The 16106-nt window shown below is 39.9% G+C and overlaps 1 protein-coding gene across 1 annotated transcript in view; it reads left to right on the top strand.

Moving 5' to 3' along the window:
• The window catches only part of TRPM1 (transient receptor potential cation channel subfamily M member 1), a 200764-nt gene that overhangs the window by 143196 nt on the left and 41462 nt on the right, over positions 1-16106 (top strand). The window contains exons 10-14 of the mRNA XM_065558328.1: positions 1933-2005; positions 4108-4208; positions 8187-8360; positions 11301-11435; positions 13639-13689. Coding sequence (XP_065414400.1) covers positions 1933-2005; positions 4108-4208; positions 8187-8360; positions 11301-11435; positions 13639-13689 — 534 coding nt within the window. The remainder of the gene's footprint in view (positions 1-1932; positions 2006-4107; positions 4209-8186; positions 8361-11300; positions 11436-13638; positions 13690-16106) is intronic.

Here is a 16106-nt window from a genome sequence, read left to right as displayed (position 1 = left end):
GCGAAACATCGTTAGATATTCTGGGGTAACATAAAAATGATACAAAGTAAAGGACATTTACAGGTGTAAGGCTCTCTAGTCTCAGAATCAGTGACATACTATAGGATACCTTCATTGAAAGCTAGATATTTATATCCATTTTACTCTCCAGTTCTCTGCCACAGAAGTAGTATTTTCTAACTGAGCGAGACATTTGTTAATACTTGAAGCACTGACTATACAGAAAGTCAGTGTTCCTATGTTCCTTCATCACACTTTTTTTTTTCAAATCCAGATCAAGTTTGCATAGAATGTGAGTGTCAGATCATTCTTTGTACTGTAACCATGTTAAATAAAATACATTGTAAAGCCCATTGTGCTTTCTAGGTTCAGCCTGCAAGATGCTGTGCACTCTGGCCCTGATCCAGCAAAGCACTTAAGCACATGTTTAACTGCAAGCATCTAAACAGTCCCATTGACTTTAGTGGACTACTCCTGGACTTAAGTGCTTGGCTGGATCAAGGCCAAAATTCTCAGTATCTGGCAGGTTTGAGCCCTCTGTTTCTAATGACACTAAGCTGATGGAGTCTTTCTTATAGTGCTTTGGCACTTCTTTTCTAATGCCAACCAGAACCCAGAAGGACAGTCGCAAATATGAAAAATAATGGGGCAAAACATTAAATAGGCTTTTTTTCCCAAACTTTTTTGATGAGTTTCTGGTTTAAGGTTCAGATTGGTTCCTGTTTTAGCCACTTGTCCCTTTGAAAAAGGGCTGTGAACAACTGCCTTGGCAGTGCTTGTGGGAATACAGGGAGTGTTCTCTTTGTGAGCGTGCAAGGGCATAATGCACACCAAAGAAGGGGAGGAGGGCCCGGGGAGCAGAGTTTGTTTGGTGTGAAGTGGGGTAGCAAACGGTACCGTCCAAAGGGTCTACTCTCCACTCGTATGCTTTGGGCAGGAATTGTGCTGCCAGAGGCAAATGCCTCCTGCAGCTTACCACCACCTCCAACATAGGTCACTGACTGTATGTGCAAGTTACACCCATACCTACCTGCTTGGTGAAAGAGGGGTGTTTTGAGAGGTGAAGCACAGGAAAGCAGGTTTGCAGAAAAATGTCCCAAGAAACTTGCTTTGTTAGGGCACTATTGTGCATTTTTAACTCAGTAGATTTGATTCACTAATAAGCAACTGAACCAAACATCAATATAAATATTCAGTTTTGTGTAGAAGAGAGTTGCCACATCCAGGATTGTACTTTTTGTCAATGTATTACTTAACTTGCATCTCAAACTTGTGTGAATGTTAAATTCAGTCAAATAAATGCAATAATGGTTATTTCAGGTATAAGTGGGCAATTCAGAATACTGTAAAATACTAGAGATGGTTGGAAACCTATATAAAATTGGCAGCAATTTTGTCCTGTGCTTTTTGTCAAAAATCTGTCAGTGAAAAAATTTCATCAATTTAAAATTTTGATTTTTTGTTTTTATTTTTACTAGTTGTATAGTCAGTCAAAGAACAGGACAAAGATATGAAAGTTTTCATCCCTTTTTATTTGTCAAAATTAGAAATTTTAATGAAAAATGTAATTGAAATTGAAAATTTTGAAAATTTTCAAACAATATAGAAAAATATGCAATTTATCTCTCTACTTTTCTCTCTCTCTCTTTCCCTTAAGCTATGTCTACACTGGCAACATTCCCCCCTCACGCCCCCCCCCCCCCCCGGAAAGACAAAAGTTTTGCCACGACGTGCCAGTGTGAACAGTGCATTGTCTGCAGAAGACCCAACGAACAGCAGCTACACTGCACGACATTTAGCGGCACAGCTGTACCGACACAGCCCTGTCGCTAAAAGCTGTGTAGTGTAGACATAGCCTTATTCTCTTTCTTTCTTTTGTTCTAAGTTATGTTCCTGAGTTAATTGTGTGTTTGGTTTTACTCTCTCCTATAGATAACTGTGTTCCGTATGGGTTCTGAGGGGCAACAGGACATTGAGATGTCTATTTTAACTGCTCTACTTAAAGGTGAGTTTTTATGCAGGCAACAAATAAGGATGAACAAACCAACTTGGAAAAAAAAATAAACACTTGCTTTGTGTGGGTCATTCTAAATACCAAAACTTTTGTGTGTTCTGTTCTTATCAGTTCAGATTAGTAACCTCAAAGCATTTGGTGTTTTGGGTTCAGGTCTGATAAGATATGAGCCCAATATGTAAGGTCTAGATCTGAACTTTTCCATAGCATTACCCTGAAGTTTCCACAGCTTCCTTCTTCCACTTGGACAGGAAATACCAGAAGAACCTTTCTCATTTGTGTTTGCATTTGTTGTAGCCATGTTGGTCCCAGTATATTAGAAAGACAAGGTAGGTGAGGTAATATCTTTTATTGGATCAACTTCTACTGGTGAAAAAGACAAGCTTTCAAGCTCCACAGAGCTCTTCTTCAGGTCTGGCAAAGGTACTCTGAGTGTCACAGCTAAATGCAAGGTGGAACAGATTGTTTAGCACATATTCTAAGGGACCATTCAAGGTGAAGTGGGGGAGAGAACTCGGCGACAAAGAGCAGCTTCATTGCTTACCTTACAACAGCACAGCTGCAGCGGCACAGCCACACCGTTGTAAGGTGTGCAGTGTAGACGTAGCCTTAATAGCTTGTCTCTTTCACCAACAGACGTTGGTCCAATAAAAGATATTACCTCCCCAACCTGTCTCTCTGACCTGTCTCATGGTGTTTCAATACATCCAATTCCAGTCCTGGCCAGTGTATGCAAAATGATAAATAACATGGGGAGAGGGAAGAAGATAACTAGATTTTTTTAAACCTCAAAAAAAAATGTAGTTCAAGGATTAGAGTGAGGCTTTATAGTCACTTCTAAATGTAATTGGTTTATCTGTCCAATAAGCTTGCTCTCTCTTTTCCCCCCAATCTAAACCCCCTAAACTTTGTGGCTGAGTCTGTCTTTGTTGGAACAACTGCTATTATCAAATGTTAAGCACTTTGGAAGTTGATATCAGTTGATTACAAAAGAGACTTTAGGTGAAAGATGTAGGGAAAAGAGAAGCATGGGATTAAGGAATCACCAGACCTGTGTTTAGGGCATCTGCCAAACTACTGATTATGCTCTGTGGAAGGGAGCGGAGCAGTATTAGGGATAAAGTCAGCAGGGTTTAGAGAAGGAAGAAGCCTTTCAGAGGAGCTGCTTAAGCTCTGATAAAGGTCTAGACTCTTAGCAAGGAGTGGGGATTTGTTATGGGGTGGCAATAACCCCTGAAACCACCCACCCACACTTAGTTTAGCCGCACAAAACTTGCAAAAATATACCCAAAGTTCAGCATAGCAAATGAATAAAATCCCATTTCTTATTCAATCGATCCATTTCCCATCCTCTCCTAGTAAATTATCTGTACCTTTACATAGGTCCTAACAAAAGTGTTTGGTTTAAAAAATTGTTTGTGTGTGGGGTGTAAATCAGATGGGTGATAATGAGGATGGAGGATGATATGACAATGCAGAATGAGCTGGATCACTCAACTGGCTGGATTAAGGGATCCAGCCAATTCCCCTCGGCCATGTCATTTCCAAACATTCTAACACTTGAGTTTGGTTTTTGTTGTTGTTTTTAAAGTAAATCTTTGTAAAGAAAGTAATGTTGGTTTGGACTGTTAGCTGGATTCCAAAGCACACTCTCAGCCATAATGTTCTTATCACAAAGATTTTTGTTTGCGAGCTAATCTGAACCTTTTGAGATTATTCTGTCGCTTCTGACAATTATTCTTGAACATTTAAACTACATAATGTTGTTTAAACAACATTTACAGAGAAAGATATTGTATCACTAATGTGTATAAATGAGACAAGACTAAAACTCTTGCTAAAATAAGTAAGGGACTAAGGTCCATTTCTGTGAACTGCAAGGAAAAAGGAACAATGTTACTATACCCAATTTTGAAAGGATTATTGGGCCGAATCCTCAACTGGTGTAAAAAAATCATAGCTCCATTCATTTCAACATAACTACTCACCGTTAGACCAGCTGAAGTTCTGATCTAATCCCCAGAGAATTAAATTACAGTGGTGTCCACTCATTTACATGAAGTGTGAAATGCCAAATACTTTTGTTTGCTTAGGTACCAACGCATCTGCACCAGATCAGCTGAGCTTGGCATTGGCCTGGAACCGTGTGGACATTGCACGTAGCCAAATCTTTGTCTTTGGACATCACTGGCCGGTAAAGCTGCTTTTCCTAGACCGATTAGTTAGCAATTATTTTAAATTACGTGAAAAATATCCCTTCCTTTGATTTTCTTGGCAATGACAGTAATGTTGAATTCTTTTGGTATGCATGATGACCTGATCTGGAATATTCCATATGGACTGTTCATTATAAAATATCACCAGTCTACCTTTTCCAAAAAGTTAATAATGACAAAACTCGTGTGCTTTTGAAATGAAAAGTAGCAGCATAAAATTAGCAAATGAATTTATTCAAGATTCCTCTTGAGGCAAGAAATTCAAATAATGGAAATCATATGGGGCCTGATTTATGCTGAGTGCATATCTACACTAGAAATTTAAATAGACCTATGTTAGGGCATCGCTCTAACTACACTGACATAAACCCTGCGCTTCTTGTGGTTCATGTACACACTGCCATCCTTCTGTTGGTGTTGTGCGTCCACACCAGGAGTGCTTCCACCCACTTAAGAGTGGCAGTGTGGGGGTCTGAGAACCTGGGCTCTGAGCTCCGCATGCAGCTCCCTGCAGGAAGCCCGGCTGCCCTCCACCCACCACACCAGCTCTCGGCTCCCTGCTCCCCGCCACCAGGAGCCCAGCTCCCCCGGCTCCCAGCAGGGAGCTCTGCGCCGGAGGCTGGACGGCTCCTGGCCTCCCAACAGGGAGCCAAGAGCCTTGGTGCAACCGGGCTCCGCACAGGCAGCCAGGAGCCTCCAGATGGCACCTGGGCTCCCCATTGGGAGCTGGGAGTCTCCAGGTGGCAGCCAGGTTCCAAGTTGGGTGGGCACAGCCCAGCTGTGGCAAGGTGCCCAGAGGGGCAGCCAGGCTCTAGCTGGAGCTCCTCATCCACCCAGCGGTGACAGCTTGGCTTTCAGCGTGGAGCCGTGAAATTGACAAGAATGACAGCCAGCAGCCAATGTAAGTAACTCAGGGTCAACACGGACACTACATTGTTACACAACATAAGCCCTATGCCTCTCATGGAGGTGGAGTTATTATGTTAGTGTAATAGGCACATACATCAGTGGGAGCAAGACTGTAGTGTGTACACTGACATAATTAGATCGACATAAGCTGCCTTCCATCGACCTAACTCTGTAGGGTGGACCAAGCCTCAGGCCTCATCAGAACCAGTCATCACACCCATAGTGAACTGCATGTTCTATTAATACTACTTAGACCTCCAGCTGCTTGACTGGTGAGTGCAAGCAGGTGGTTAGATGTCTAACTCTAATAAATTACACAGTAGGGCTGGAAATTATAAAGGCACCTAGGAGACTCCTTTGAAAATCCCAGTTTGAATTAATGGGACAAAATCATGACCACAAAGAGACCAATGCTGAATATCAGGCCCTTAGTGTATTAGATGATGCAAAATGAATCTAGGGGTGAGATTTTCAGAAGTGCCTAAGGCATTGAAATGGGTCTTGTGCTCTTAAATCATTTTTAAAGTGTGATACTGCGCCCATTGAAGTTAATGGTAAAGTTCCCATTGATTTCAATGGGGGAAGATCAGACACTTGAGTGCTTTTGAAAATTCTACCCTAGAGTCATTCATGTAACTAAAAAAACCTTGTTTTAAGCCAGTTTGGTGACTCAATATGCTGGTGCATTTTGCTTTACTACATGAACCATCTGGTATGAAATTATTACAAACAGGGCTGGCGCTTCCACTAGGCGACCCTAGGCGGTCGCCTAGGGCGGCAGGATTTGAGGGGCAGCATTTTGCCGCCCTCAGCGGAAATTCGGCGGCAGGGGGTCCTTCCGCTCCGGGTCTATGGAGGAAATTCGGCGGTGGGTCCTTCACTTGCTCCAGAACGCACCGCCGAAGTGCCCCGAAGATGCGGAGCGGAAGGACCCCCGCCGCCGAAGACCCCAGGCCCCCTGAATGCTCAGGCGGCAAAAACCCTGGCACCGCTCCTGATTACAAAGTGTTCTGAGGAACCACGATGACATAGGCCATAAGAATTAAGTAAGGTTCTTTTTTTTTTAATTAGATGTCTTTCTTGAAATGACGTACAATAAAATGGTCAGTAAAATACTTTACATCCACACTATGTGCTTCATTGAGGTTAATTTCATTTAGAAACCTCAGTCATTAAAAATTTAACCAAAAGTCCTTCCTGTATACGCTATTTTATTCTTTCCCTGTTAGCAATGTGATGTTTCCAATATTCACGGTCCATTAAAAACATTTTCATAAAGAGGATTTAGGGATCCTAAACAATATAAGTATTATTATAAATCAATTTATCTGGAGGAAATGTTCCAATCTCCACATTGTGTTTAGATTAAAAAACATCAACGAGCAAGCAAAACCTACTGCTGTTTTGTCCAGTTTCATCTTTGTACTCTTCAACTCTTTGTGGAAATTACATGAGCCGATTACAATTCATTGTCATTTCAAATTAATAAAGATTGCGCTTGATGTAGTGTTTGCTGTGAGTTTACAGATCCATTTCTGTCCTGACTTGTAAATGCTTTCATGGTAGGATAGTGTGAGAGGACCTTGTGCAAAAAAGAAAGCTTTGTTAAGCAAATGTGTATGGCCTTGATCCTGCAGTTCTCTGCACAATGAACCAATTTGTTGTGGTCTAGCATAAATGTTTGTGTAAGTTATGTATGAGGACAAGTTAAGTGCTAGGTGCAGCAGTCCAAACTGAGGGGAAGTAGTCTCAAAAATTTTCAGCCAAATCTTTTTTTTCATTGAAAAATGCACATTTGGTGACATTGAAGCATCTTGTGAATTCAAGTTGGTTTCACCAAATTGTTGGTTTAAGAAAAAAAACAAACACAATTTGAAAAAATTGATTTTTTCAGTTTGAAATTATTTTTGTTTCAAAATTTTCTTTAATATTTTTAAAAATTCAAAAATGTTAAATGGTCCAAGCCTAAATGACATGTTTTGTTCCATCTGGCATGAATTTTTTTCAACTTTTTGAAATTGCTGATTCACTGAAAATTCGCTATTTGCCCAATTCTAGCCTCAAGTGTGCCTTCCTTCCTTCTCCCAAGAGCACAGGTTAAAATGGAGAAGGGGGTAGTGGAGAATAGGCACATTTGAGGAGACATGAACATAAGCATGATCTTAGCATGTAAATGAGCCACTTAACTGCAATCTTCCCTCTTTGGCCTTAGCCCATACGACTATATAGAGGTCAGTTGATGGCCATGTGGCATTCTTATTAACATTGTCCCTTCTATTCCTTATCCGCTTGTTGCTTTTACTTTAACATTCCACTATTTCTCTACATATGTTTAAAAAGTGGAAAGAAGGTGAAGTGCCAGGCTCATACTCAGCATCTTACCATACCTCTCAGTTGTACCTTACTTTGAGACATCCACTTGAGTCCCAGACTTAACTACTTACCACAAAAATATGGTGCTGTCCCACTTTGAAATGTTGTTGCTCATATCAGGGATAAAGAATCATGCAAATGGTTATGGAATAAGTGCACTCAGGGAATGAATCCCTGCGTGAATTTGTTGAGTGTGGTGTTCCTAATTTTCGATCTTTCTCACACATTATGTCCCAATTTGGGCCTTGGTGTTTTGAGAGATTTGCCACTACAGATAACGATTGTGTACTAGATGTTGCCTTTTCAGCTGTGAATTCTCTGCCTATTCCGTTTTCTTCTTTATATGTTACTCTGTGCTCCTGAGTAAGTCATGAGCAGCTGGGATCAAACATGGGATGTCTAGATCTTAAAGCATTAGCCTCTACGCTGCCTAAGCTGAAAGTTCCAGATCTGTTAGCTAAGGCTGTATGAGGCTCATCAATCTCTATATGTGGCCTAGCCACCACTAGAGGGGGACAGCATGCCACACTGAGTGAGGGTAGGTTACACATAGCACCACTGTAAAAGAGAGTGGTGGTATTAAGATTCAATAGAACATTCTATTGATGTACAATCCTCCAATTGCCAAAACAATTGACTGTATTATCTTAATATTTGTGCATTATTAAATGTAGCCTTTAGGAAGCCTTACAGTGACTGATGGCACAGCACCTGAGAAGGAAAAGAAATCTCCAGCAGCTCAAACTAAAGCAGCCAGAGGGAAAGGAAAAGGGAAAAAAAAGGGAGGGAAAATGAAAGAAGAGCCGGAAGAAGAAACAGATCCACGGAAGCTTGAACTACTAAACTGGGTAAGGTGAAAGTGGCAGCTTTCTTCCAGTTGCTGCTCTGTTCTTTATCTCGTTTGAATCCTCCCTCTAATCTGTTCTTCTCAGTTTACATATGCACACACCCAGCCTACCCCAAAGATATATCAAAGAATGAGTTACCTTCTACAAGGCCCTAGAAGTGATGCAAACAGACACATTAATCCCACCTGGAATGAAAGGAATTAACTTCTGGTGAGGAACATATTGATGCCTGGAATATTTTGAGGCATGGGAGACCTTTTATGTAGGGCTGTCAAGTGATTAAAAAAATTTATTGTAATTAATCGTGCTGTTAAACAAGAATAGAATACCATTTATTTAAATATTTTTGGATGTTTTCCACATTTTCAAATATATTGATTTCAATTACAACACAGAATACAAAGTGTTCAGTGCTCACTTTATATTTATTTTTATTACAAATATTTGCACTGTAAAAAACAAAAGAAATAGTATTTTTCAAATCACCTAATACAAGTACTGTAGTGCAATCTATTTATAATGAAAGATGAACTTACAAATGTAGAATTATGTACAAAAAAAATGCATTCAAAAATAAAACTATGTAAAACTTTAGAGCCTACAAGTCCACTCAGTCCTACTTCAGCCAGTCGCTCAGACAAACAAGTTTAGTTACTATTTGCAGGAGATAATGCTGCCCACATCTTGTTTACAATGTCACCTGAAAGTGAGAACAGGCATTCACATGGCACTGTTGTAGCCGGCGTCACAAGATATTTATGTGCCAGATGCGCTAAAGCTTCATATGTCCCTTCATGCTTCAACAACCATTCAGAGGACATGCGTCCATGCTGATGACAGGTTCTGTTCAATAACGATCCAAAGCAGAGTGGACTGACGCATGTTAATTTTCATCATCTGAGTCAGATGCCACCAGCAGAAGGTTGATTTTCTTTTTCTGTAGGGTTTTTTTTTCTGTAGTTTCCACATCTGAGTGTTGCTTTTTTAAGACTTCTGAAAGCATGCTCCACACCTCGTCCCTCTCAGATTTTGGAATGGCACTTCAGATTCTTAAACCTTGGGTCGAGTGTTGTAACTATTTTTAGAAATCTCACCTTCTTTGTATTTTGTCAAATCTGCTATGAAAGTGTTCTTCAAACGAATATGTGCTGGGTCATCATCCGAGACTGCTATAACATGAAATATATGGCAGAATGTGGGGAAAGCAGAAAAGGAGACATACAATTCTCCCCCAAGGAGTTCAGTCACAAATTTAATTAACGCGTTATTTTTTTAACAAGCATCATCAGCCTGGAAGCATGTCCTCTGGAATGGTGGCTGAAGCATGAAGGAGTATACGAATGTTTAGCATATCTGGCATGTAAATACCTCGCGACGCTGGCTATAAAAGTGCCATGCAAACACCTGTTCTCACTTTCAGGTGACATTTTAAATAAGAAGCAGGCAGCAGTATTTCCCATAAATGTAAACAAACTTTTGTGTCTTAGCGATTGGCTGAACAAGAAGTAAGACTGAATGGACTTGTAGGCTCTAAAGTTTTACATTGTTTTGTTTTTGAGTGCAGTTATGTAACACAAATGTAGATTCTTTTTTAAGTGACACTTTCACTATAAAGAGATTGCACTACAGTACTTGTATGAGGTGAATTGAAAAATACTATTTCTTTTGTTTATCATTTTTACGGTGCAAATGTTTGTCATCAAAAATAATATAAAGTGAGCACTGTACACTTCATATTCTGTGTTGTAATTGAAATCAATATATTTGAAAAACGTAGAAAAACATCCAAAAATATTTAATAAACTTCAATTGGTATTCTATTGTTTAACAGTGCAATTAATCGTGATTAATTTTTTGGAGTTAATCGCATGAGTTAACTGCGATTAATTGACAGCCCTACTTTTATGTATTTTATAAGTGTCTTCATAATGCTAGGTAGATTACATATTTCTATGCAATCTACCTATAGCTAAGGTCACACAAGCATTTCCATTTTAGGTGGTAATTTTCTGTTGCTATTAATACTTCTACATTTTCCAGTCTTTTTCCTTCCTGGCTGAAATTTGGCAGGTTTGTTTTCAGTTCAGGAGTGAATTGTTTTGGAAGGTTTGAACCAAAGTGATTAAACCATATTTGGGAACAGAAAGACTGCAAAAATATATAGTTTTTCCTTTACAAAAAAGTATTCCTTTGAATGTTTCTAGCTCATCAGTGATTAGTGAGGAAGACTTAACATTTTACAGGAAGACAGTTCTTTTGTTTTGAATTTCCTATGGGTTTATTTTAATTTTTTTTCAAGTTGAACATTCTATTAGGTTGTTCCCATGTTTGGCCATATTAAGGGAAGCTCTTGTATGTTTTCTGACCAATATTTCTAGCAAGAACTTGGGGATTTTTTTTTTCAGAAGATCGGAGCCAGTGCATATTGCCACTTCTCTCTATTTGAGGCAACAGCTTGTCAGTTGAATGGATGCTGCCTATGTGGGTTGTTATGGTACAAAACACTCTTTACGTTTGTGCAGTTCATTCTTTTTAAATGTAACCTGCTCCCATCACACACAGCAAGCAAACCCACCTCTTCGTATAATGTGTCATTTCACTTGGTTTAGCTATAAGATACCAAATAAAAAGTACTGAACATTACAATCATGTTCCTAAAGGTTTCATTTACTGCTCTCATTACTTCAACATTAAGGACACATCCAAAACAAAAAACAAAAACAAAAACCACAACATCTAAACTATACATGGAACACCTCTCGGGGACATTCTCATTTTTCAAAATGACGTTTGACATGTAGATGACTGAACATAGCTTGAAATTCACATGTGAATTCTTTTATTAAACAACCAAAAAACTTCTGTTTAGCAGTTGCTGGAGCAGCATCTCTGACTTACTTGCCCAGGGTTTGCATTGTGTTCTCTGTTCTCAACTTTCAGGTGAATTCCCTGGAGCAGGCTATGCTGGATGCCCTGGTACTGGATCGAGTCGATTTTGTGAAACTTTTGATTGAAAATGGCGTGAACATGCAACGCTTCCTCACTATTCCTCGACTAGAAGAGCTTTATAATACTGTGAGTGAGCTGTGATTCTGATATAAACTGCTGCGTCTCTCACTGTTGAGTTCAGCATGACACCTTTTCCTTTCTCCCTTCCTCCCACCCCAATAATTGGCACAGAAACTGTCCAACTGGTGGTTTCACTTTATACTTCAACAATTGAAGGGAAAAAAACCAGGGCACACTGTCAGTCCACGAAAGGTGCATATCACTAGAGGGAGTCACTGTAATAACTCATGGCTTCATAATACTTTAAGATACACAGAGTATCTTGATTAAGCCTAGAGCAGCTTCTAGACAATCTTATGGTTTATCATGTAAATATAGTGAAGTATTTTTAAAATGCATATTAAGAACTCTTTAATAACTAGTATTGCCATTAAAACCATAGTATCAGCCAATAGCTGTGGCTTTTTACCTACATATTCTTAACTCGCTCACTGATGTGACACACAATCTTGTTGATCCTCAGTTAGTTTTCATTTCTTTATCCTTTATTGTTGTAATAATAAAATGCTATATAGAAACTCTCATCCATAAATCCCAAAGCACTTTACACCTGGAGCTGAGTATCATTATTCCCACTTATAGAATGGGAAACCAAGGCACAGAGGCAAAGTGACCTGCCCAAGGTCACCCAGCGGGCCAGTGGCAGAACTGGGAATAAAACCCAGTTCTCCTGAATCCCAGTCCAGTGCACTATCCACTAGGTCATGCTGCCTCTTTTATAACACATAGGCTGCTTGGGACTAGAGTCTCCTTTGCACAAACCCACAGACAGAACACCCCAGTAGATCCTTACTCCTGTGCAGAATTCATGTGCTGTGCAGAATTTTTTTCCACAAAAAATACATTCTGCTGGAAAGGTGCTGCAGTTACTCCTTTCGTCCACAAGGGGCCGCTGTGGCACCAGAACACAGAGCAGTGGCTCCTGGGCAGGAGCAGCCCCAGCTCCGGATAGGAAAGAGAAAGAAGTTGCCTTGCTCACAGCACCCTGCCCAGGGGGCAGATCAGGAGGCATGGGATATGGAGGCACAGACAGCATGGGGCACCTGGGGCTGCTGGGGGGTCACAGACTGGGGTTCAGAAGGGCTAGTGGGGGTGACAGACTGGGCAGGGGCGGAATGGGAGTGGGGGTGCAGAGACACATGGGGACAGGAGGTGGCTAAGTGGGGGTACAGGGACACATGGGGATGGGGAAAGTGGCTGAGGGGGGTGCGGGGATACATGGGGACAGGGGCAGATGTGCCTGACGAAATGAGAGAGACTATGGGTCATCCAGGGTCTGCATGGTGGTGGCTCCCTAACAAACCCTTCCCTCTCCCAAAAACCTTTTACATTGTTCTCCCACCCATACCCAACAACCCTCCAGGTTCACACCCAGGCTCCTTCCCAGCAGTTTTTCCCTCTCCCTCAGCTCCTCCACTATCCCTGGCTTCCCCAAGCCTTTTCACTGCTTCTTAGGGGTGCAGGAAATACATTTCCATATTGTAGTTTAAATGAATTATTACTCAGAGTTCTGTATTCATTCCTAGTAAGGAATCTACTTGTCAAAAAACATTTCTTGAATATTTTTTGTTGTCTGTATTGTTATAGACATAGTTGCTGACAGGTCTTTGAAATAAATTACAAAATAATTGAAACTAGCATGATTATATTGTGTTATTTTCACAAATAAAATATGCAGAATTTTAAAATATTGGGCGCAGAATATTTAATTTTTGGTGCAGAATTCCCCCAGAAGTAGATCCTGCAGAGGCACAGAGCTGCCATAAACTATTCCTCCATCACCTCTCCCTGCTGTTAGTATGGGAGGTGTGGCCAAAGGTAAAGGGTCACTGCCAAGGCACCTTGCGATTCCCAAGCGGGGATTACAGCACCTTGTAGCTGTTGGCAGCCAGTGCGAGTTAAGGCAACCTGAAGGCTCCTGTGGAGGTATATCTGAGGACTGGACCATTGCACAGGGTTCCTAGGTTGATAGCAGCACAAAGGTGGCTGTAATCTCTATTAGTGACTTGTTACTTTTGGCCAGTTATGCCTCCCATCTTTTTATCCGTGAAGAAAACAGTACATAATCATGTGCTGTTCAGATAATGAACAAATGAACGTTCTGGGAATTCACATCCAAATTTCTAATGCTTTGCAGAAACTACACTTTTTTTTTTAATCAAGGGGAAGAACTAAAGGCCTAACAAAATATGAATGGTCTCTCTTTCAGAGATTGGGTCCACCAAATACACTGCATTTGCTTGTCAGGGATGTGAAAAAGGTAAGTTTTTATATTATTTCCAGATATTGGGATTTATTTTCATGATTATTTTAATTGTACAAATCAGTGGGGGAAGTGAACATAATGTAGATGGAAAATAAAACTTTGAAATTAAATTATAGTTTTTAAGGAAAGGGAAGTTAAATCACTAGTAGTGTAAGATACTCAGACCAGATTTAAATATACTTAATTTCTTTACATATCAAAAGAAGCTTACATACAACATTACAATGGAAAAATATTTCCTTGCAAAATTGCAGAAACAGAAGTTAGAGAAAATATCTACTCCATTATCCAGTCCATCCACCCGCCAATGCAGGATTGTTCCTTTCTGTGTATTTACTAGTGTGTTTTTCAGACTCCCAAGCAATGTTACTTCTACCACTTCCACTGGGAGAAAGTCACTTCCACTCTTCAGAGTTAGAAATCATAAATCTGTTATTCATTACCATCTACTGCATATAAATGTATTGTAAGGCATAATGTTAAATTCACTATATTTGATGTGTTTTGCATGTGTTATTTTGCTACCCAGAGTATATCCTGCATTCCTGTTGCAAGGAAAAACTCAACTGATTTCAGTGAGAGTTCCTCATGAAAGTTTTGCAGGATTGGGTCAATGTATAATCCATAATGATCAGGGCCGGCTCCAGGGTTTTGGCCGCCCCAAGCAGCCAAATAAATAAATAAATAAATAAAGCTGCGATCGCGATCTGCGGTGGCAATTCGGCGGAAGGTCCTTCGCTCCGAGTGGGAGTGAGGGACCGTCCGCCGAATTGCCGCCGAATAGCTGGACCTGCCACCCCTTTCTGTAGTGGCCGCCCCACGTACCTGCTTGCCAAGCTCGTGCCTGGAGCCGGCCCTGATAATGATACACCTCAGGGTTTAATTCTTATCTAATTTTTCATTATTCACATTTTCCAATGGTACTAACTCTCTTCTGTGTATTTTTCCTATCTGTCTGTCCATCTTTCTCCTCCTGGTCATCGCATTTCCATGGCTCACTCTCATTCAGCGACAAGTTCGGGGATTTGGTTGGGTTAACATGGAGGTGATTTGTTTCCCTAGAATGTAGCTCTTTCATCATAGTTTATTGCTAAGTGGTGTTCTAGACTAAACCTTGCTGTGATGTGCAACAAAGGATACAGTTAGAACAGTGAAACACAGTGCTCAGTCACAGCTCTGGGAGATTTAATGTAACTGTCCAACCAATCTTTAACAATATGACAATATAGGTTATACAACCTGCCTGTTTACCAAGTTTAGACTGCAGATTAACCCAAATTTCCCTGTACATGATGGGCTGGGAATTGTAGATAATAATGAGGTGGGGAAAAAAGTTATCAATACAGTAAAAGCTACAGTGTATTCTGACCCCTTTCACAAGCAGGAGGAAACTCTTGTATCAGTATACTACACATAATTGCTCTCTTTTTAAAAAGCAAGGAATATAAACAAATCTGACTTATCCTAAAATAAATAGAATAATTAAAACGGATTGTAATTTAGTAGTTCGATTTCTCATCATAGACTTGATCCAAAGTCTACTGAAGTCAATAGGAGTCTTTCCATTGACTTTGTTTGGGGACTTATCTAAAGTCCATTGAATGATTATATTTATCTTAAGGACACATTATACTGTCCAATTCAGATAATTTTCTCTTTGATTTCTCTGAGGAATCACACAATTTGCAATCCCCTTTTTAATTTGTAATTGTCACTTTTTATTTTAAAACACAGAGACTCACATTTTGAGGTTGAGTAAATTAAATATAGGAATTATCTGTTTATATTCAGGTTCTTATACCATGCTCATCACCAAGGAATCTGAGCACCTAGTATACTATAGAGTTTGCAAGTACTATAATGTTCTCCATAACTGAATATACTTAGTAGCATAGTATATTTATAGTTTATCAAATTTATTAAAATTGTTTATAAAATTATTAGTGATAATATGTATACATTTGGCGTATGAGCAGTATAATGATATCTCACTAAATTATTGCACAGATCATAAGTATTCAAGCAGTGTATTAGTGGAAATGTTATAGTAATAGAATGCTTGTTTTGATTTTTATTAAGGGGTACAGGAAAAAAAACCACCCACTCCATTATACAAAAAGCCAGCTTTAAACCATCTCAAAAGCAAAATTAATTCTTGCATTAATAAAACCTTAAAATAGACAAAGCTGTTCAGATTAATATGCAGATCGAAATCCCATTCAGACATGGAATGTGATGTTATTAATTCAGTTCAAAGAACTCAAAGCCACTGGGGGCCATCCTGCAAGCCCTGTCTCCCACGAGCAGTCCCATTGATTTCAGAGGAACTACTCGTGCATGTGAAGAGTACTTTCATCAGTCAGGTTCTGCAGAACCAAGCCTCATGGCTATTATAAACACTTGATTTTTAT

Source organism: Chrysemys picta, chromosome 10 (assembly GCF_011386835.1).
Source record: "Chrysemys picta bellii isolate R12L10 chromosome 10, ASM1138683v2, whole genome shotgun sequence".
Lineage (NCBI taxonomy): Eukaryota > Metazoa > Chordata > Testudines > Emydidae > Chrysemys > Chrysemys picta.
Note: the sequence above shows the minus strand (reverse complement) of the source record. Positions and strands in the feature narration are given on the sequence as shown.